This window comes from Staurois parvus, unplaced genomic scaffold (assembly GCF_062004578.1).
Source record: "Staurois parvus isolate SC_StPar_1 unplaced genomic scaffold, SC_StPar_1.0 ptg000102l, whole genome shotgun sequence".
Lineage (NCBI taxonomy): Eukaryota > Metazoa > Chordata > Amphibia > Anura > Ranidae > Staurois > Staurois parvus.
In genome coordinates, this window is record NW_028317898.1 from 2,833,705 (window position 1) to 2,857,508 (window position 23,804).

A 23,804-nucleotide genomic window follows, 5' to 3' on the forward strand; every position below is an offset into this window, starting at 1 on the left:
TAGCCAATCATTTTAGAGCTACTTTGACTCCTTGCATGTGTCCATGCCCAACTCTTAGCCATGCCCCCACCAGTTAAGGCTCACTTTCCCTACGGGATCCAGGGACTTTCATTCTCCTAGCAGAAAACATTTTTTTGCCGATATTCTGTGATGGAGAAATGAATGTGTAATTAGAGTGTTCAGTGCTCCCCTCAGTCAGCTACTTCGGTTAATTCATTCCTTGGTGTGACAGCAATCTAAACATAAAGGCAAGTTCAGCTTGTTTTTTTTGGAACTCAATGTGTCTGCTTTCTTCTTCCTGATGACCTGCTTCAGTGCCCAGTCCACGTCAGTCATCTGTACAGCTACTTTGAGTCAGCCACTTTTGCTGTCACAAGCTAATAGCTAATCAGAGATCAGGGACATGTTCACAGTATCTCTGCTGGCCTTTTAGCTCCCTGGGCATCCTGAGACGTTGAAGATGATCAGGATTGTGATTTACTGAATACAGACCAAGGCTACAGCAGCAAAGGGGTGGGCCAGCAGCTGGAGGTTAGCAGACACATTACTGACAGATGACTGAGCAATATTTTCTACCAAGTCTTGTTTCTCCCATCATCCGGTCAGGTGGGAGCCCTAAGAGACTTTAAAGAGATGTCCCATTTCTGAGTTCTCTAAGCTATTGTATGTTAACTATGTTCCCTTTCAGTGAGAAATTATGCAATGTGAGCAGCCAGGCATTAAAACATTGTACATTGCCACTTAACTCGTTTTCAGGCACTGGGAGCTTGAAGGGTGAGGTGTTTATGCAGCTTACAGTGAGAGGTTGTGTGCAAAGAAACAAACAGAGGGTACATTATCTTCTAAAAATGAGATTTATTGAATAAAAATTAGTATACTCACAAAATAATAAAATCAAGGCACATCGCAAAAAAGACAGCATGGTTCAATCTCCCTAGATGATGGCTATTGGGGGACTGTAGGTCTCCAAATAACTGACGCATTTCGAGGCTGAACCTCTTCCTCAGAGCCCTGTGAGAGGTTGATCTTTCATATCTCAATAAAGAAGTTGCAAAGTTTAAGGGCTCATTCACACCATTTTTTCTGTGCAGGAACCTGCAACTTGCATAAAACACATTGCAGCTTCCATGAAAACTGATGTAAACTGATGTCTCTGCAAGTGAAATCTGCATGTCAGTTTCCATCAGTTTTTCTGCACGTATGGTGTGAATGAGGCCTACACTTCATCACTATTCTGGCTAAGCAATGTGGAAAGAAAGTGTGAATTACAAAGCAGGCTGAAGAGAAGTACAGATAAAGAGGGTTGACATGTTTATGGTTCAGGTGGGTATTTAAAGTGGTCTTAAACCACAAAATATACACTTATTATATTTCAGCTTACCATTTCTTAGATGTGATAGTTGCATTTGTTTTCTTCTGCAGACTTTCTTCTTCAGTTTTCACCTGGAGATCTGGCCAGTAAGTCTGTTGTTTTTCAAAAGAACAAGCTGCCTTTAAGATATCAGTTACAAAATCATTTACCACTCACAGGGATGCTTACAATGGTCAGTTTTATTTATTTATGTAAAACCTTTATTATTATTATACAGTACTTTATTGAAAAAGAAAAAAAACTGTTTGCTCTAACTGCTTATAAAGTGTTAGCTGGACTTTGGCTTCAATTTGTCAGTGTATGCCTGTACATTGAACATTCCCCTCCCCCCAGATTGACAATGCTGCTGCCCAAAGGTGCCCCTGTCCTCTTTCATCCTGAGTGGGGCACTCAAATACAGGAGGTGTGTCACTGACCATATCGCCAGGTGAAAACAGATGAAAAAAAGCCTTAAATCGATTTGAAAGGTTATTTTTCTTTTTTAGAAAATAACAAACATACTATACTTACCTGTTGTGTACAGCTGTTTTACACAGAGCAGCCTGGATCCTCCTCTTCTTGCGTCCCCTGCAGGCTCCCCTGGTCTCTCCCTCTTGTCGGGTGCCCCCACAGCAAGCAGCTTGCTATGGGGGCACTTCTTGCTCTGTGTGTCCATTCACACATGGAGCTACAACGTGGACCCACCCCCTCTCTCCTCATTGGCTAACTGGCTGGGACTGGCTCCCGCTTGCAGTCTCAGCCAATGAGGAGGCAGACAACTGGGACAGCCGAGACTGTCTCTCACATCGCTGGATCATGATGAGGCTCAGGTAAGTACTGGGGGGCTGGGGGCACTGCAGCACACAGAAGGATATTTACCTTCATGCATAGAATGCATGAAGATAAAAAACCTTCAGCCTTCACAACCACTTTAAAAAAGAAAACTAATGCAGCCATCACATCTAATGATTGATGAGCTGCAATATATAAACATTTTTTGGATTTGGGTTTAATACCGCTTTAACTGTTTGGCTGACACTTTAATAGTGAAGAGCACAGAGGCTAAGGCCGGCCATACAGAGGTCGATTTTCGAACGATTTTTCATTTGAAAATCAGACCTAAGAATAATCACCCGATTTTCGCTCTGTTAGTGGGGCAATGGCATTGGCCGATTTTTGTGGTTCCTCCCCATTTTGTTTATCAGGCATGCTGGAAAATTTGTGAAAAATGACGGATTCTAAATCATTGGTGGCACCATTGGATTACAGAATGAACAATGTTTTCGATTTTTGATTGAAAAATCGTTTGGAATTCAACCCGTGTATGGCCTTCTTAAGCAGATGCTCTTGTACAGGTGATTGTATGCTTTCTGCATACTCCTCTATATGTTTGCCTTTTCTAAGATCTGGTTGCAAAAAAGGAGTATATTTCAGCCTAGCCATGACCTTCTCAATCAGGTTCAGAAGATAAAACCAAAACTTTCCCCTGAGGTAGTACTTGAAGTGAACATGGGCTACAAGGAAAAGGACTTCTTTATTAACATCTCGGTCACATCAAACCTGACTTTTAAATCGTGCGACTTACAGTGAAGATTTCAAAGTCGGATGACATGCTGACTTCAGGTGCGATTTACAAGACATCTGACACAGATGTCTATGCAAATCGCAGCAAAAGTAGTACATGTACTACATTAGAAATCAGTGCGGCTCCGACCAAGTCAAAAATGCACTGATATGACCGCTCTAATTGTGGACGATAGGGTGTGATTTGGTATGCGATTTACAAGTCGCATGGCATGCAAAACGCAGACCAATGTGCATCCAGTGTGACCAGGGACTAAATCAGCTCCCAAGTGTGTATATCACATATAAATGCATTTTATGTGTACTTACAACCAGTTCATGTGTATAAAAGATGTGAACAAAGGACGCTAGAGTGATCTGCTGTTTTTGTATTTTCATTGTAGAGTATGACACAAAAGGTTATAAAGATATCTCACAAAGGTTTTGTGATCCTGATGATGTCTTTCGTACCAGAAAAGGCGTCTGTGCTGGATACTCCAGACTGTTCAAGCAAATGTGCAGGTAATAAAAAAGGGGAGGGGCCGACATTCCTACAGCCTGTCTGTAGGAGGAGAGCAATGTGTTACTATCCACATCCAATTCATGAAAATCTCTTTGACATTGAGGTTCCATGCACACGGGACGTTTTGTTAACGCTGGTAATGTTAGCTGTGTAAAGTCACGTTAAAAACGGGAGTTTTTCAGCTTTTTTTTTGTGTTTTTGCATTAGCATTTAGCGGTGTTTTGCTGTGATTAGTGGCATTTTTCCGTGTTTGTTTTTTTTTTTACCCCCAAAAATATGTTTTTGGGTCAAAAAAAAAGTCTTTTGCGGCATTTTACAGCGTTTTTTAGCATTAGACGTGAATGTACAATATATATATTTCTAAAGCGCTGCGTAAATTGACAGCGCTATATCAGTACCTGAAATAAATAAATAAATTAGACCAGTGTGCACAAGTTGACAGGGAGGAGAACTTTATTGTTTACATTAGTTCTCCCCCAGTCAGAGATCCTCAGCAATCACCGGGCACTGGCGAGTAGTCACTGGGCAGGACCCTGTGCTTGACAGCCACGGCCACGAATGGAGGCGCGGGTATGGCGCATGTGTACCTGGCATGCGCCACCAACCCAGAACTGCAAAATCACGTATATATAAATGATTTTATGCACCTGTGCCGCACTGTAGCAGTATATCTGCTATAGGGCGGACGGGAAGCGGTTAAGGAGGTTTCCAGATTTCAAAAATCCCTCCAGCAACCACTCATGCCTGGCAAGGTTGAGGGCATGTGCCTAGTAGGGTTAAGGTTGTGCTTGGCATCTCCTGCCTTTCCTGGCCTGCCAGGCTGCATGATTGGATGTCTGGTATGGATTTTAGGAGAACCCCACTCTGTTATTTCTTTGTTTCTTGTGTGGGGCTTCCCCTTAAAATTCATACCAGACTCAGAGGGTCTGAAATAGAATTTGGGGGAACCCCACACTATTAATATCCATACCAGACCCTCCTTCAATGATAAGAGTCTGGCATGTATTTTTAGTGGAAACCAAAGCCAGTAACCTCTATCCCAGACCCTCATCTAGGACAAGAGTCTGGTATAGATGAAAGGAATCCCCAGTAAGTGATGGGGAGCTGTCATTTGACATATCAATAATTTACATTTATTGGACACACCATACAGATATGCCACTTCATAGGTAGATTTGTATTTTTATTGTTTCACTTTAAGCATTATTAAAATATTTGCTCCTTGCCAAACAGAATTTAAAAAATGTTTTCTTTGCTATGGTTCATGTTCCCCGGTTCAGTGCCATGCCCCCCCCCCCCCCCCATCCTTCCCTTCCCTCCCCAATGGCATTTGTCTGACAAATCTCTTACCTATTAGCCTAGAAAAAGGCAATTACTGTTCAGCTCCCTTTGACTTCATTGGGGTTCAGATTTGGTATACCTTTCGTAATGTTCTCCAAACCCACCTCAAACAGGATCCAGGTAACATTCGGTATATCTCTATTCAGGACTAGTAGGATCAAGCACCTGAGGAAATTTTTGTATTGATTATATATAATAATATAGTTACAATGTATTTGAGAATGAAAATTGCAAACACTGAATGTATAATATGCAACACCATGTAAATTGTCAGCAGTATATAAATCCCTAAAATGAATAATGTTAGTGGAAAACAAGTGTCAACCTGTAAATGAATTGTGCTTGCATTTGTGGTACAGTCTAAGATTGCAGACATGGGTTATGGAAAAGATGTGAAAATTGTTATTGATTGCATATTTTAATAGCATTGCAGATGTGAAATGTGAGGAAATCAGTGGCTATAGTAAAGGAGCAGGATACAAATTAGGGCAGAAATTTCCCAAAGAAACTGACCACGCCTGGAACATGGTGTATCTGGATGGCAGTTGGCATCTACTGGACAGCACATGGGGAGCCGGCCATGCAGATGACAATATAGACAATTTTACATTCTGGTGAGTAATATATTGATTCCTAACCTCCACTCTTCATGAAACTGTATGCAATTAAAGTGGAACTTCAGGGAACATATTTGCTTTATTTTATCTGTTCACACCCCACCATGTAATAAAAATCAAATACTACCTACCCTCTCCACATATTGCCAGAAGTATTCTTCAAGGCAGAATAGCACTTTGCTATTCTGCCTATTTCCTGTAAACCCAGCCTGCATTTACACCCTCCGCTTCCCCTTCCCCATGGGGCCCATCATTACACAAGGTGGGTGCACAGTACTCCAGGACTCCAGCGGAACTTGCAGATTATTACATGAGCAATGCTCAGTCCTGGAAGAATGCCTGCCCCCTGCTGCTGTTGAAAGAAGAAGAGGAGCCTGTGACATCATAGGATTGGCTTGAAAACTTTGGCGGAAAAAAAGGTAAGTCAATTATTTTTTAAAGTATATTGGTGGAGGGGGCTACTTTGGAGGGGGGAGGGGGAAATTAGTTCGTAGACTTCTTAATAATCCTGAAGTTCTGCTTAAATACATATAATGATGGTTGTGATATCTTTTATTGCGCATGCCTTCATTTATGTTTTTTGCACATGTTTATGCAGACTAGTCTGTCCGAGAAAAGCGACGGTACAGGAGTTGGTACACTCTATAGCACCACCAGGAGCGTTTGTATATCTATATAACGTCAAGTGCATCTATTGCCAAAAGTGTTTATTTTATAATAGTGTAGGGAAGAATTGTCCCCACAATGTAGATATACCATTCCTATTTACCCTGGTGGCCATTATTACTAAGACACAAAGGGTTGGAAAAAACATATTAGAGTTGTCATCACAACTTTGGTTGGTTAAATCTTACAAAGTGGACCCCTATTCTAGTGACAATTGTCTAAGAGGGGATTTCAACTCACTTTGTGAATTTTTTTTTCTCTCTACCTGTTGCAATTTGGGACAGGAAGGGGAGGGACAGCAAAAAAAATAACTTGACAGTGGTTTTAACCCTTCCATACTCTATCCAAAACTAAAGAATATTTTTTTGACTGTACATACAATTTAAATTAAAGGTAAACCCAATCAATAAAAACTCATATAAGACTTAAAGCCTAATTCCAGGTTTCACTTCACTTTAAATAGTTTGTTTGGGTCAAGATGACCCAAAAATACTACTTTCTTCACTCATACATTTGCCTGCTGTCAGCTCTGTAGAAACCGTATGTAGCATCAGCTACATACAGTATGTGGCACTTCTGGCAGCAGTACAGGTACTTACTATCCTGTTTCGGGAACAAAATCAAGTCACGCTGAGCACTGCTCAGCCACTTACAGGAAGCTTTGCATTTTATGAATGAATTCTAGGCTTTGTCTGATTGCCTGAGCTGGAGAGACGGGCAGAAGACAGATAGAAGTTGCGATCTCTATCTTTGTCAATCAGAGGAACCCTTGTATTTATTCATAAAATTACAAAGCTTCTTGTGAATGACTGAGCAATGCTCAGTCTGACTCGATTTTGTTCAGAGAACGGGAGAGTTAGCCCCCGTATTGATGCTGGAACACAGAGCTGTATACTGTATACAGCCAGCTTGGCCCAAATTATATTAAACTTGAAGTTAGGTTTAAAATGTTAATGTAATTGCATAGGTAATTTTCATTGTTTTTAAATCTGCAGCTATGGTAAAACAATGGCTTGTGATCATTTTATAAAGGTCTTGGTTCTGGCAGTTCCTGTTATAGGTTGACAACGGGCTTCTGATGGAGACTACAAGTAGCCATTTCAATGCACATTACACAGGCATGGTCCACTGTTGTCATCATCAAGAAACCCGCCTTTAAAAATTCCCTGCTGAAATGTGTGCATGGTTGTACAGTTGCTCCAAAGAGGCTTCAGAGGTTTATCTGTGTTTATATGAATTCATTGATAAATATATAGTGAAACTAAGTGTTTTGTTAACCTCCAGAAGGTTATACCCTCTTCATGATCAGAGCATGTTTTTGCTATTTAGCACTGCTACTTCTTAGGTCTCTGACTTGTTGGGAATATGGTTGTGACGGTCGCGGCGTCAGACCCCAGCCCTTCTCACCAAACTCGTGACCGAAGGACTAGCCAATCTAAAACCACGGTGTCACGTGCGTAACAATGCCATACCCGGCTGCACCCTGCACAACGATTTTCCAGCTAAGGGGTACCGATCGATGTGCCAGCAGCCTGAATCGATTGTTACTGGGTCAGGTTAATTACGCAATTAACCCCTTCACACTGCCACCACCTCCTTTTGGTTCAGAGAAAGAGGAAACTCGCAATATCGCTATAACACTATAATAATTGAAATAATCGTCCGCATAACCCGGTCATTGACACAGGCCGGTTATACAGAGAGTTAAACCAACAGTAGCGTCTCTTTAAAGGCAGGGATTCGTAAATTGCAATTAAGAGTTATAGAAACAGTTCAACACTTTTAGAAGAAAGATTTACTACTAAAAGGGTCAAACAGGTGCAATAAAATATTTACAGAGAAGATGTACTAAGATATATATATAAATATACAGAGCACAACAGCACAGCAAACAGATAACAGAAAGGAGTTTAGGTAAATAAGTACTTGCCCACAAAGATGACTGGCGTTAAGCAGTTTCAAGTCTGATGAGCTCAAAAGGATTTCTGGTCTTGCACTTACTTGCGATGGTACAACAAGACTCTCGGTCAGCTAGATGGTAAAGTGCTGACTGACCTCACTTCTCTTCTGACTCACACAAGAACTAACAGTTTCTTTTCTACCCAAAAATCAACTGGTATCTCCTTACAAGCTTATTGCCTTATTTTGGGAAAGGGATGGCATAGACAGCCCCTTAGCAAGGTACACTGAACGCATTCCTGAGGGAGGGGGAAAATCGGAGGAGGGAGCCTGATTTAGAGTTTGAGAAAAATACCAAAATGCAGAGGTTTAAGAGCAAAATGAAGGACCGCGCCCATCTCTGTGTGCATGATTGTGACAATGGTGTCTAAATTTACTGTACTTTTCTATAATGTCCACATTACGTGCTCACCACATAAACATGGTAGAATGTTGCCAGAATTCCGCCGCCTGAATCCATATATTGTACTGCTTCAGGAGACCCATTTTACGGTGACTTCTACACATATCCTGCCACAGTCTGTATTTAACCAATGGTTCCTCTGCCCTTCTCCAATACCTTAGACAAGGGGTGTAGAGATAGCTATCCACAAGTCATGCCCTTTTGATTCAATCGCCCACGTTTCTAATCAGGAAGGCAGATTCCGTACATATTTCTTAAGGGTATTATTCATGGCAAGGTATATAATGTGTAATACTCAAAACCCATACTATTAACTTTTTCTCTAGTGTACTGAATGAAGACACTTCTTAAGTTTAGAGAGGGCTTCCTCTTATTAGGTGGGGATTTTAACCTCTTGACCCCCCCAGCTGGACAACTCTGCAGGGAAATCAACCTTTTCCTTCAAAGCACTAAAACATTTCCGCAAACTTTTACAGGATTTACTCCTAGTGGACAGCTAGCGAGTTGACAACCCTCCCACTAGGGATTACAGCTATTACTCCCATATACATAACTCCTACTTGAGAATAGACCTCCTCTATGTTGATTTTATAACAAGCCTCATGCTATTAAACACCATTATAAGGTGGGGGTGCCATCATCCCAAATGATAGGGGATAATATTGACTCCTCTACATGTTTCCACAAAAGCAGAAGCACACGGTACATAGTGGTGCACCATATGAGTATATATATATCTCTTCTGTCTTTTGATTATTTTCATACTACCTCCATGGTCTTACTTCTCTATAGAGCGATTTCTAGAGCTTGTCCAACTTCCCAAGCCTCCAACCAGCAAACAGTTACCCATAGAAACCTTCGCCACCTCGACCCTTCCCTTCTTAATTCTGCTATTGACTGCCTTTGTGACAAAAGTGCACCTCTGTCCTGCCCTTGCCTGGCCACTTCTGTCTACAACAACTTACTGTCGTCTTCCCTGGACACACTTGCTTCTCTCTCTGCACACAGAGCCAGAACTCACCTGCTACAACCCTGACAAACAGAAGACACCAATAGCCTCAAGAGATGCAGCCATGCTCTTGAGCAAGCGTGACGTAAAACTAAATCCCTGCAATAGTGCACCCTCTACAAACCTGCCCTGCTCAAATACAACTCCTGTCTCCACGCTGATAAACAAACCTACTACAACACTCTCATCAAACACACTCATCACCCACCACTGCCTCCACCCACTAATTTACTTACTGCCAAGGAGATTGGCAGTCATTTCAAGAACAAGATCAACACAATTTGTGATGAGATCTCCAGTGGCCAGCTTTCTCTTCCAACCAACATACCAGGTGCAACACCACACTCAGTACTTTCCTTTTTCAACCCTGTTACCACCGAGGGAGTTGCCAAACTCCTTTCCGAGGCACACCACCTGTTCCCTGGACCCTGTCCCTTCACAATTACTACATCCCCCTTCCTGCTCTATCCTAAACTCCCTAACCTCTCCACCAGCACCTTTCCCTCCCCACTCAAACATTCAGTGGTTATCCCCATACTTAAAAAACGCTCACTGGACCCAACCTGTTGAATAACTTAAGCTTCATCACCCTGCACCTGATGGCCTCCAAACGTCTTGAACGCTTTGACCACAACCATATGAGTTGCTACCTCACTGAGAACAACCTCCTTGACCCCCTACCATATGGCTTCCACCCACAACATTTCACTGAAACTGCCTTACTAAAACTCACTAATGACCTGCTAATTGCTAAAACCAATGGCCATTGCTCTATACTCATACTCTTACACCTTTTAGCTTTCTTTGACACAGCTGACCACCCTCTCCTCCTCAATAAACTCCACTCCCTTGGCCTCTGTAGCTTTGCTTTTTCCTGCTTTTCCTCTCACCTATCACAGCACACTTTCAGCATCATGTACAACACCATCATCAATTAACCTCCCAAGGCTTCCGATACCACCTCTGCGCTGATGACACCCACCCTATCTCTCTACTCTCCAGTTCACCTGCTTGATCTACTCACGTATCAAAAATTTACTGAGCAACATATCAGTATGGATTTCAGACCACTTTCTCAAACTCAATCGTTCTAAAACTGAGCTTGTAGTACAGCAGCTAAAATAAATATTAAACACGTCACCATTTTTCTCTGTAAATATATTTCTAAAGGTGCTATTGACATGAAATTTTGGTAACAACCCATTAATCCATACATACAAAGAAACCAAAACAAATAGGTTCAGAAATGAAGTTATGTGTAATAAAATGGAATAACAAAGTGAAAAAAGTATTGAACACACTAACTGAAATTGATTTAATACTTCATACAAAATCCTTTGTTGGTAATGACAACTTCAAGATGCCTCCTGTATGGAGAAACTAGTCGCATGCATTGCTCAGGTGTAATTTTGGCCCATTCTTCCACAAAAACAGTCTTCAAATCTTGAAGGTTTTTTTGGCCTGTTCTATGAATTCTGATCATTAGTTCTTCCCATAGATTTTCTATTGGATTCAAGTCAGGTGATTGGTTGGGCCATTCTAGCAGCTTTATTTTCTTTCTTTGATACCAATTGAGAGTTTCCTTGGCTTTGTGTTTGGGATCATTGTCTTGCTGAAATGACTACCCTCATTTCCTGTTCATCCTAGTAGATGGCAGCAGATTTTTATCAAGAACACTTTTCCATTCATCCTTTGTTCAATGATTTAAGGTTTGGCAGTACCATATGCTGAAAAACAGCCCCACACCATGTTTTCTCCTCCAAACTTCACTGTTGGAATGGTGTTTTTGGGGTGATGTGCATTGCCATTTGACCTCCAAACATGGTGTGTAATAGGGCATCCAAAGAGTTCAATTTAGGCTCATCTGACCAGACTATATTTTCCCAGTATTTCACAGGCTTGCCTAAATGTTGTGCAGCAAACTTTAAACTTTAAAATGAAAGTTTCAGCATGCTTTTTCTTTAGCAATGGACTCTCTTGTATGATGAGCTGGCATACAGGCCATAGCGGTTGAGTGCATTACTTATTGATTTCTTTGAAACAATTGCACTTGCTAATTCCAGGTCTTTCTGAAGCTCTCCATAAGTGGTCCTTGGCTCTTGCACAACTCTTCTGATAATTATTTTCACTACTCTGTCAGAAATCTTGTGAGAAGCACGTGGTCAAGGCCGATTTATGGTGAAATGATGTTCTTTCCACTTCCAGATTATGGCCCCAACAGTGCTCACTGGAACATTCAGAAGTTTAGAAATACTTCTATAACCAATCCCATCAGTTTGTTTTGCAACACTAAGATTGTGAAGGTCTTGAAAGAGCTGTTTTCTTTCATCTATCATGAGCTGTTTATATATTTTTTTATAGGCCATCAGTTGAGACTGATATTATGCACTGACAAGGGGCAGGATTGCTTTCTAATTACTGAGAGATTTCAGCTGGTGTCTTGGCTTTCCATGCCTTTTTGCACCTCCCTTTTATTCACGTGTTCAATACCTGTCAGGAATGGACTTGCCAGTAATGGTGGGACTCACCTGCCTTGTGGGCTGCAGTACCAGGGCTGGCCAGCGGGTGCTCTCAGCAATCAGAGACTCAACCCTGCAGTCAGCCAAACACCTGAAGCTGATTACGGAGGTGTATTTAAGGGATGGCCAGACCTGCAGTCTGGGCCTTGGTGTGTGGTTTTCTATGGGCCCCTGTATCTTGTTACCTGCCTGACTGACTCGTTGCCGACCCTGCCTGATCCTGACCTCTGCTGACTTCTCCTGTTTGATCCCTGGCTTGTGACCCCGACCATTCTCTGCCTGACCCCCTGTACCTACCTGCCCGTTAGTTGCTGTACCCGGCTCGTGACCTGACTACTCTCTGCCTGCTCCTCCTGTTCCTACCTGCCCGATTGTTATTGACCCGGCCTGCCTGACTACGCTTGCATTGTATGTATTGTTATCTGTGGGTGGCTTGGTTTGGTTCGTTTGCACTTTGTTTATGTTTTAGTATTGCACTGCATTTTGTATTGTTAGTATTAATAAATTATATTGTTTATAACATATCTGAAGCCTGCGTTTCCCTGCGTCAGTTCACATACCTCTGGTCATACCCGGAGCCCTGACAATACCTTTTCCCCTGTGTCATTCCATTCTATTACACATAACTTTGTTTCTGAACTTATTTGGTTTGCTTTCTTTATATGTATTGATTGCATGGGTTGTTACCAATATGTGGTGAAAATTTCATGTCACTAACACATTTAGAAAAATATTTACCTAGAAAAATGGTGAAGTGTTCAATACTTATTTTACCCATTGTATTTCCTCCTCCCTAATCCCCCCTTCATGACTTTACTATTAGGATCAATAGCACAACCATTGGTCCCTCCCACATGCCAGAGGGCTAGATGTAATCCTAGACTCTGATCTCTCCTTTGGGCCTCACATCCAATCACTGGCTAAATCCTGCCGCTTCAACCTCTGCAACATTTTTCTGAAATCGCCCCTTCCTGACTAACAACACCACAAAACAAATTATCAACACCTTGGATATATCCCGCCTCGATTACTGCAACTCCCTCCTCACTGGCCTAACTTTACACAGGCTATCCTCCTTCAGTCTGTTATGAATGCTGCTATTAGACCTACAGTATAAACCTTACTAACCGATCCATGACTGCTGCTCCTCTCTGCCAATCCCTTCACAAGCTTCCATTAGCTCAATGTATAAAATTTAAAATATTAACTGCAACATGCAAAGCCATCCACAAAACTCCCCCAGCTACATCACCAACCTTATCTGCAGATATGGCCAAAATTGTCCTCTCTGCTCCTCCCAAGACAGCTTGCTCTCTAGCTTCCTTATCACTTCCTCTTATGCTTTCCTCAGAACTTCACCAGAACCTCTACCATCTTCTGAGACTCCCTACCTCATTAGGGCAGGTCAGCTTCTACTCTGTCCACCTTTAGCCAATCTTTGAGAACTCAATTATTCAGTGAAGCCTACCCCATTTTCACCTAAGAACTGTACTTGAGTCACCTCCATCAGATCATCCCCTGCAGCTATCACCTATTGCACCACCTCCCCTTCCTTTAGATTGTAAGCTCCATGAGCAGGGCCCTCCTATTCCTACTCTATTGAACTGTATTGTAATTGTACTGTTCCCTTTATATTGTAAAGCGCTGCACACACTATTGGCGCTAAAGAAATCCTGTAGAATAATAATAATTTCCCTGTTAGTGCTAGCAGAGATAATGCTTGATCTTGCTAACACTGCAATTTTGTGTACAATGTATCAGAGGTGGCAGTGATCAGAAATTACACTGATGCTGCACTTGTTAGGGGTAGGAGGGGGAATCTAAACACAAGTGCTAGCAGCAAACATGGCTGATTTTGCTAACACTGCGTTTTTAGGTAAAATATACTATTGAGGACACTAGTATAGTTCTGATTTTGATCAAAGCTGCTGATCTGTTCAAACACTATACTACTGATGTAATTTATAGTGTCACTGCGATAGTGTTGCGGGCAATCAAAGGGTTAACTTAAAATGGATATAGAGTGGCGGGAAATCTGACACTAGCTGTGAGGAACACTAACTGACCTTGACATCAACACAGTGATCAGTAAACAAAATCTATACACTGTACTAATGGCACTGGTGACAGGGCAGTGGATGGGTTAACTGGAGGGTGATCAAAGGGTTAAATGTCCCTATCTAGCTGTTTGCAAGTGTAAGTGTGTTGTTTCTAATCATACAGGTCAGGCTTTCTTCTCTTTCTAGACAAAAAGGGTTCAGAGAGAGAAGAACCGGCCAGATCCTGTGTTTCTGTTTACTAACAATGACATAGGCTGTGCTGTGAGTTTCAGAGTCAGAAATCTGAAATTTAAAGTCATAATTCTGAGTCTCAAAGTCATAATTCTGAGTTTATAAATGCAGTAATCTCTATTAGGCTTCTTGCAGATGGAAGTCATCATTTTCTGATGTTTACTAGGGAACTTGTGACACCCGTCTGCAAGACCTGAGTAATGTTGGGCGAGTAAAGGTGTGTAAGCATATAGACAAGTAAAATTCTTCTCAATTACCAGTATTGTAACATTCTCATTTATACTTATGACTGTACTCAACATTGTGTTACTGATCTTTACTCAGCTGTGTGCAATGTCCCATAGACAACATTGCATCTCATTTCAGATTAGTAAAAAACTGTATTTTTTACTCCTGTGTGCAATAGGACCAATGAGCAACAAAACAGTACCACCCCCTGACCATCATTCTGCAGACAAACAACCCATGTTTTTTCTGTGAGGGTTGCCACTCATTGGGAAATGCACAGAATGGAATTCAGCCTAATTATTGACACCCAAGCCACTGTTAGCAGGTGTGTGTTTTGTGCGCATTGATAAAACACACAACGTTGCACAATCAAAAAAGGTTCTTGAGCTACTTTTAGGCATTTGCTATGCATAGGGTAGCCCATGCAAGTGAATGCGCAAAGCGGGAACGTGTGTTTCAGCTACACTCAGGTGCTGTGAGAAGAGTTTTTAGGCAGCAAGGATGACCTGGGAGGAGAGATGAGGGTTAAAAAAACACTCATGTCATCAAAGTCTCATAAGAATTGCTTCTTATCACATGCTGATTCGACATCTATAAGTAAAGTCGCATTGAAGTTGCATCAAAAGCAATCACACCACATGGTCCCACTGGAAATTGCATGAAAATCACATTGCATTTGTGTGAACTAAGCCTAAGGGAGCTAGAGAACCCTGTGCAGCTCCCTGGTTCCTTATATCATGTATGATGGCACTAGAAGATGACTTATATATATATATATATATATATATATATATATATATATATATATATATATATCTTATAGAACAGAACACAGTCTGTCTGCAAAATGATGGTCATATAATGGTCAGTGGGTGGTACTACATTGTTGCTCATTGGTCCTATAATTTTACCAATCTCAACCCTCCTAACAGAGACTACTGCTTTTATAAACTCAGAATTCTGACTTTTAATCTCAAACATCTGACGTTAAAACTCATAATTGTGTTTAGGATGGCCTCAGGGCTCGTCCGTATTTCGATAGTACAAACATATTGAGGCTAACTCACTAAATGTTCAAAATAAATTTTCACTTCATTTTATCTCATTCATTTAGATAGGTGAAAATTCAGTAAGCAAAGTGAAAATATAGAGATCTATGTTTGCGCTGTTTATTTATAATTGTCACATTTTGTGTGTTTCATCACATTGCACAGCAGCAGGGTAGATCCTGTATTACTTTCTTTGGCGCAGGAAGAATTTTCAGTTTAAAGTGAAAATATGATAATTCAACTCCAGTATGTCCATATAATCTTGTAAAAACTGAAGTCTCTTAGGGACTATGCACTGAAGTTGATTTATTAAAAGCGTTGAAAATTTTCACTCAATAAATTTTACGTTTGTTCACTTTAAATACCCAGTTATAAGCAGACGAAAAAAATAAACAGAAGTTTGCTTTTCACATGAATGGATAATAAACTCCTTTAGGAAAGCACCCCCAGTATATTTAAATAATGTGTGTTCTCATATGTATTATATCTATATACATTTAAATTCTTATATACTTTTATACTTTATTTAATACTCCAGTTATAATGAATACTACTTCCTGACCCACCCTGCCCTATTTATTGGAGATCACTATCCAGAAAAAGAGGTATGTCAGCTACTGGAACCCACAGTGTCTAAAAAGCATTTTGAAGAGCTTGCTCACCTCCGAAGCAGTTTTTATGACAACGGACTTGTTTTCTGTCACCCAGAAACAGGGATTATTGAAACTGGTAAGTGCTATCTATAAGAATTAGTATTATCTCACTATGAATTATGTCCCTATAAAATTATTTCCTACAGCCCTCTGGACATGACAAAATATTTTAAAAGACCTATAACAATTTTCTTTGCTGCAGAAAATGCTGTTCTTTGCTCCAAATTTAGCTGGTTCTGTGGTCCAAAATAGGTAAAAGCAGGTCATAGATGTAAAGGACATGCTCCTTACAGATGCATACCAAGGATGTCTTTACATCAATGCATATAGTGGGTATAGAAACAAATGGCCCCCCTTTAAAATAATCATTATTTTGTTGCTTTGCACCCTGAAATGAAGACATACACAGTTTTTGTTTTATCCAGAATCTTAAAGTCCATCTAGTTCAGCCAATGAAAAGAAAAAAAACACATTTTTTTTCCTATACAATCCTATATACACAATCCTATACCCACAGTTGATCAAGAGGAAGGCAAAACCCCCCAGCAAAGCCTCATCCAAATTGCTCCAGCATGAGGAAAACATTCCTTTCTGATCCCTAGAGAGGAAATCAGATATTCCCTGGATGAAGTTTACCAGGGAAATGTTAGTATCCAGTTATATTATGTGTATTTAGAAAACAATCCCGGTCTTTTTTAAAGCAATCCACTGAGCTGACCAGAACCAACTCTTGAGAGAGTCTATTCCACATTTCACAGCTCTTACTGTGAAAAAACCATTTGGAGATTAAATCTCTTTTCCTCCAGACGTAAAGAGTGCCTCCTTGTTCTCTATGATGACCTTAAAGCAGACATCAGCAACCCGTAGATCTATCAGAAGATTGCAGCCAGGTGACTGGTAGACCGTGGCCTTGGCTTGCTGGCCCATCATCCCAGAGCATCAAACAGAGTGCAATGCAGAGGGACTACTTGTAAAGTTGGAGCTGTAGTAGGGACCAAGATCCGCATAGTGCCAGCTTCTTCTGTAGTGCCAGCTCCTGTCCCATACGGAGTGATACCAACTGCACTCCACCTCTTATCCCGGCTAGGGGTCTCCAGAGTGGTGCCAGCAGCAGGAAAGAAGAGATCTTCAGGTCAGTGTGAAGCAATACACTGGGCATAATAGTATAGGGCTGCTTTCACACTGTGGTGTTGCAGTTTACTCACACTGTGGGTGCAGTACAGTGTACCAGCAGCTTTTCTATGGGTTTGCTGCGCTGAGCCTTAGATTTCTATTATATTCTGCAGTTTTGCTGAACTTTCTGAAAGCACACCAAAACTCCTGAGGCTAGGTTTACATATATGCTGTGCGGTACATCACATGTGATTCGCACAAGAACCGCACCGCATTCCTGTGCAAATCACATGCGATTTGTGTGTGGTGCGATTGAAGCCATACATTATGTATGGCTCCAATCGCACCGCACCCGCACCAAAAAGGTGTAGGACCCTTTTTTGGGTCCGCACTAGAATCAGATCACATGGGTATTTACACCTATGCGATCTGATTCTGCACATCGAGCCGCGTTTTGTGGACAGATTTCGGGGTGTTAACTTAACATACACATTTGCATGAATGAGGGGCGATTCTGATGTGGTGTGGAATTCACACAGAAAACGCTGAAAATTCTGCACCATATCAGTGTGAACCCAGCCTAAATGTAAGAGTTTTGGTGTGCTTTCAGAAAGTGCACCACACCTGCAGGATATAATCGAAGTCTAAGACAAAGTTCAGCTAATTCAGGAAAGTTGCAAATGCACTGTGCTGCACCTGTGGTGCCGGTAAACCGCTGCACATCAGTGATTGGCATCGCAATTGGCAGGTGGTAGCACCCACCAAAAGTACCAGGGAGTTTAATTCCTGCTGTGCCATATGTACACCTTTGGCTGCTGCCTCAGCAGCTAAAGGGGATAGGGATTTGGGGCAGTAAAACCACAACTCAACCACAGGGTTTTAACACCCCCCCCCAACTTTACGTGTGAACGAGTCCTAAGGGTGCCAGCGGCGAATACAAATAAGGGCTTATTCACAAGTACAGCAGGTACCGCTTCTCTTCTCAAAAGCGATCTGAGTGTGTTTGACGGATGTTGAGGAGGAGATATGTTGCATCCTTACCACCTGATTTAAATCCATGATTGCTGTGCAATGCACGGAATTACGACATGGTAGTACAGCAATTAGAGGTTTAAATAAGGTGTGGGGAGGCAACACTGTGCCTGGTGATCTTTGACCTCTCCCATATTGTTCAGGTAGCTCTCCACCTCTTTATGGTTGCCTACCCCTGCATTAAGGTAAATAATTCTACACCAAGTACACTATATGAAACACTGATGTATTTATACATGTTGATCATATCCCCCCCTTAATCTCCTCTTCTCAAGAGAGAATACATTCAGTTCCTCTAATCTTTCCTCATAGCTGAGCTCCTCCATGCCTCTTATCAGTTTGGTTGCCCTTCTCTGTACTTTCTCCAGTTCCCCAATGTTCTTTTTGTGAATTGGTGCCCAAAACTGAACTGCATATTCCAGATGAGGTGTTACTAATGATTTATACGGGTAATATGATATCTCTCTCTCTGGAGTCTATACCTCTTTTAATACAAGAGAGGATTTTGCTCGCTTTAGAAGCCGCAGCTTGGCATTGCATGCCATTATTAAGCTTGTGATCTACCATAATTCCCAGATCCTTCTCCACCATTGATTCCCCCAGTTGTACCCCCCCAGTATGTATGATGCATACATATTCTTAGCCCCCAAGTGCATAACCTTACAATTATCAACATTAAACCTCATTTGCCACATAGTTGCCCAATTAAACAGTGCATTGAGGTCGGCTTGTAAATTGGAGACATCCTGTAAGGACGTTATTCCACTGCACAGCTTGGTGTCATCTGCAAAGACTGAAATGGGATTTTTAATCCCAGACCCTATATCGTTTATAAATATATTAAAAAGTAAGGGTCCCAACACTGAACCCTGGGGTACACCACTGACAACATAGTCCATTCAGAGTATGAATCATTAACCACTACTCTCTGAATACGATCTTTTAGCCAGTTTTCTATCCATTTACATACAGATTTTTCCAAGCCCGTAGACTTTACCTTACACATTAGCCGTGTGTGGGGAACTGTGTCAAACGCTTTTGGAAACTCCAAGTATACCACGTCCACAGCCACTCCTTTGGCTAAGGTTTTGCTTATCCAGTGACATCGCTAGGGGGCTGTGGGGCGGGGGTTCAGTTCATACCTGGGTGACACCTGCCAGAGGGGCGACACCCATGGCTATCCGTTGGATTGCCTCCATCGCTTGCTGTCACTAACGCAGCAGAGCGGAGAGCAGAAGGCAGAACACTTGAAAAGAGGGCGGGTCCTAGCAGCCAATCACTAGCTTGTTAATATGAAAAGTTAACTCCACTTTCTATTCAGTGCTGCTGTCTCCCGCTCTGCATGCTGAGTAGGAAAGGTGTAGAGCTGCTGAGGCCATGTAATGCGAAGGAGAGGGAATTGCTTCAAAGGTTCTGTGTAATGTGCAGGGGGATGTGTAATGGTCGGGGGTGGGGCTGTGTAATGTGCAAGGGGACTGTATAATACGCAGGGGAGGCTCTGTAATGTGCAGGGGGGCTGTGTAATGTAAAGGGGGCTGTGTAATGTAAAGGGGGGCTATGTAATGTGTAGAGGACTGTGTATTTTAAAGGGGTCCAGAGGTGCAGAGGGTTGTGTAATATAAAGGGGTCCAGAGGTGCAGTGGGCTGTGTAATGTAAAGGGGTCTAGAGATGCAGGGAGCTGTGTAATGTAACAGGGTTCAGAGGTGCAGGGGGCTGTGTAATGTAAAGGGGTCTAGAGATGCAGGGAGCTGTGTAATGTAACAGGGTTCAGAGGTGCAGGGGGCTGTGTAACATAAAGGAGTCAAGAGATGCAGGGGGCTGTGTAATATAAAGGGGTCCAGAGGTGCAGGGCGCTGTGTAATGTAAAGGGGTCCAGAGGTGCAAGGAGTTGCATAATGTAAAGGGGTCCAGAAGTGCAGGAGCTTTGTAATGTAAGGGGGGTCAGAGGTGCAGGGCCTGTGTAATGTAAAGGGGGTTTTCCTGCATTTTACCCGCAGTTATAGCTGCAGTCCTATAGATTTCTATCAGGTTGCGCATTTTTTTTGCATTTTCTGAAAGCACACCGAAAGTACCGCATGCTGCATCTTCGGCACACATTCAGAAAACCACACCAGGTGACACCAACCCTAATGACGCCACTGTGATTACCTCCTCATAATAAGAAATCAGATTTGTTTAACAACTTCTATTTTTCATGAATCCATGCTGTCTGTTGCTTAAAATATTATTTTTTTTCCGGCAAGAACTCATCTATGTGGTCTTTTATTAAACTCTCCAGTATCTTCCCAACTATAGAAGTTAAACTAACAGGTCTATAATTACTTGGTAAAGATTTTGATCCCTTTTTAAATATAGGCACCACATTGGCCTTACACCGATCCAGTGGTACTATGGCAGTCATTAAAGAGTCCCTAAAAATTAGAAACAATGGCTTTGAAATGACAGAGCTCAATTCGTTAAGGATCCGTGGGTGTATGCCATCCGGTCCATGTGCTTTATTAACCTTTATTCTGTCCAAATATTTCTGGACCATATCGATTTTGAGCCAATGTGGACTTTTGGAGCTTTGTCAATATCATCCCCAATGTGGACATGAGCTCTCCCATGTTCCTTTGTATACACAGAGCTAAATAAGGTATTTAATACATTTACCTTCTCTTTGTCCCCTATCACCCACTCTAGATTCTTTTATAAAGGGCACACATGCTCAGGCCTGACCTTTTGCTATTAATATATGAATTTTTGCTGCCTTGATTTCCTTTTTACATATTCTGTTATATTCCTTGTAACAACTAAATGATGATAATTTTCCTACATTTTTTAAAAGCTCTGTCTTATTATTTATAGCTTTTTTTAACTTTGGCTGTGAGCCACATAGGTTTTATTTTTAGTCTTTTAAACGTATTGCCCGTGGGAATATATTTTGCAGTGTGTTTACATACAGTATGGTCTTTTTGAAGAATTCCTATTTCTGTTCTGTGTTCATCTATGCCAATATTCCCTCCCAATCTAAGTCTTGGAGAGCAGCCCTCATCCTTGGAAAATGTGCTCTCTTAAAGTTGAGTTTTTATCTTTTTAGTATGTGCTTGCTCTTCACAGCTTACATTAAATGAAATCATGTTATGGTCACTGCTACCCGGATGTTCTTTTATATAAACATTAGTAACAAGTGCTGCATGGTTTGAGATTACCAGGTCCAGCAGAGCATCATTCCTAGTCGAGGCCTCTATGAACTGTACCATACAATTGTCCTGTAATAGGCTTATTTACATGTTTGCTCTTTAACTGTTCTTGCAGTACCATTACTCCAGTCAATTTCCGGGTAGTTGAAATCCCCTGTTATTATCACTGTACCAGCCCTTGCAGCCCTTTCAGCAAGGAGCTGAGTCTCCACCTCCTGATTAACACTGAGAGGCCTATAACAAACTCCAATGATTACCTTTGTAGTACACACAACCCATGTGCAGTTTCACCCACAATGCTTCAGCCTCATCACACTCTCCATCAACTAGGTCCTTTTTCACACTTGCTTTGAGATCACTTCTCACATAGAGACAGACATCACCACCTTTTTTTCTTTTACCATGTCTCTTTGAAAGAGAGCATAGCCAGGAATATGAATAGCTCAGGTATGTGAAGAATGAAGCCAAGATTCAGCAATGCTAATTAAATCATAGTTCTCTTCAACAAAGCTTCCAACTCACCTTATTTTTGGTAGACTTCTGGCAATTGTGAACAAACACTTCAATTCATTGTCACATTTTGCACATTTATTTTGCATATTTTTTATTTTGGTACAAATGGTACCAATTCCAGTGGTTGTTTGTAACATGTGGACCTTCTTATCACCTGCAATAGCCCTCCCCTCACCTTTCCCCATTCCACCCACCAATAGGAACTGACGGTTGTCTGACCTGTCTTCCCCATTATAATCTAATTCTCTCTCCCCCCTCAATCCTAATTTAAATACTCCTCCAGCCTTCCCATAAAGCTCTCCCCCAGCACAGCAGACCCCTTTCCATTTAGGTGCAAACCATCTTTAGCATATAGGTTGTACCCCAAATGAAAAGTCAGCCCCGTGCTCTAGAAACCCAAATCCTTCCCTCTTACATCAAGTCTTTAGCCATGCATTGAGTTCTCTAATCTTCCCCTGTCTTTTCTGTGTAGCGCAAGGCACAAGTAATACTTCAGAGAATTTTCGGAGATCTTTTGACAGTAGATGATTGTTTGCTTCAGTTACACTACCAGGGACTGAAATGTTTCAGGAAAGCTATTTGCATTCTGAGCTAATCAAAATTACCACAGCTAATCACATTTAAAGTCAAATGGCTTTGTGTGCCATTGAAAAGGTGATTAGCTACACATGATTAAGTTAAAAGTCATTTTTAGGATAGGGGTGATCCTATTTCCAACTCAGTGATTCTTTATTAGGCTCCATGCATGTAGCATTTTTTATAAGCTCAAAAAATGCTAGCGAAAAACGCTGGATAAAAAGCACGGATAATAGCATTTTTGTGCCAACTTGTAGCAGCTGTTTGGAACATTGTTGTAGCATTTAGGAGTGTTTAGAAGCGTTCAGTGTTTTTTTCTGCTAGGAAAATGCTCTCAAAAACTCTACAAAAATTATTTTCTTTCTGCTCCTAAACACTGAAGCTTGAAAAATGCTTCTAGCGTAAAACAGTATGCATGGACACATAAGATAACACTACTAGCTTCTATGAGCAGAAAAAAAATGCTCATAATAGCTTCTAGAAGCTTTGTTCATGGAGCCTTTTCATTTTTTTTATTTTTTTTTTCTGACATGCTGATGTTATATCTTTCACTAGGATGTTATAAGTTGCACTGAGTAAATACAGCTGGATAAAACAAAAATAGTGTCTGTCTTCTTTTCAGGCTGCAAAGCAGCAAAATGTGGAGTGATTCTTTTCTTTTCTATACCCACTGTAGCTAGTCAGGTTAACCTCCTTGGCGGTATTCCCGAGTGTAGCTCGGGGTAGAATTTCTATACCAAGAACGGTAACCCCGAGCTACACTCGGGCTTACCATGCAGCGTTCTCTGGGGGTCCCTGCAGCACTTACCTTGTCCTTCGCTCCCACGATGGGTCTCCTGCAGCGTCCCCGTCCATCTCCTCCGGCGGATGCCGGCATCTGGCTTCCGTGTTCCGGTCCCTGTGACGTCGGAACGTTCGGGCGGCGGAACCGGCGGGAAATTTGAAATTTTTAAAAAATGACATTTTTGCTGTCATTGCTTTTTCACTGCATTTCACATACATTTTGTCCCCACTGCTTTGTCCTGTGCCCTGCCTGCATTTTGACTGTTCTTTCTGCCTGGAAACTTAGAAAAGTCCATGGCGGTTAAAAAGCATCCCTTTACGTCAAAAGCGGTTTTTGAACAGCAATAGTAAATCAGAACCACTTGCAGAATTGAGTGATAATGATTTGTGGGGAAATTCGTCATCAGACACTGAAAACGATTTTGCGACTTT

General features: G+C 41.6%; 1 protein-coding gene across 1 annotated transcript in view; it reads left to right on the forward strand.

Moving 5' to 3' along the window:
• Positions 1-23,804, forward strand: part of LOC149467757 (kyphoscoliosis peptidase-like) — a 65,977-nt gene that overhangs the window by 33,994 nt on the left and 8,179 nt on the right. The window contains exons 7-9 of the mRNA XM_089671239.1: positions 3,319-3,436; positions 5,204-5,392; positions 16,058-16,248. Of these exons, the coding sequence (XP_089527365.1) occupies positions 3,319-3,436; positions 5,204-5,392; positions 16,058-16,248 (498 nt within the window). The remainder of the gene's footprint in view (positions 1-3,318; positions 3,437-5,203; positions 5,393-16,057; positions 16,249-23,804) is intronic.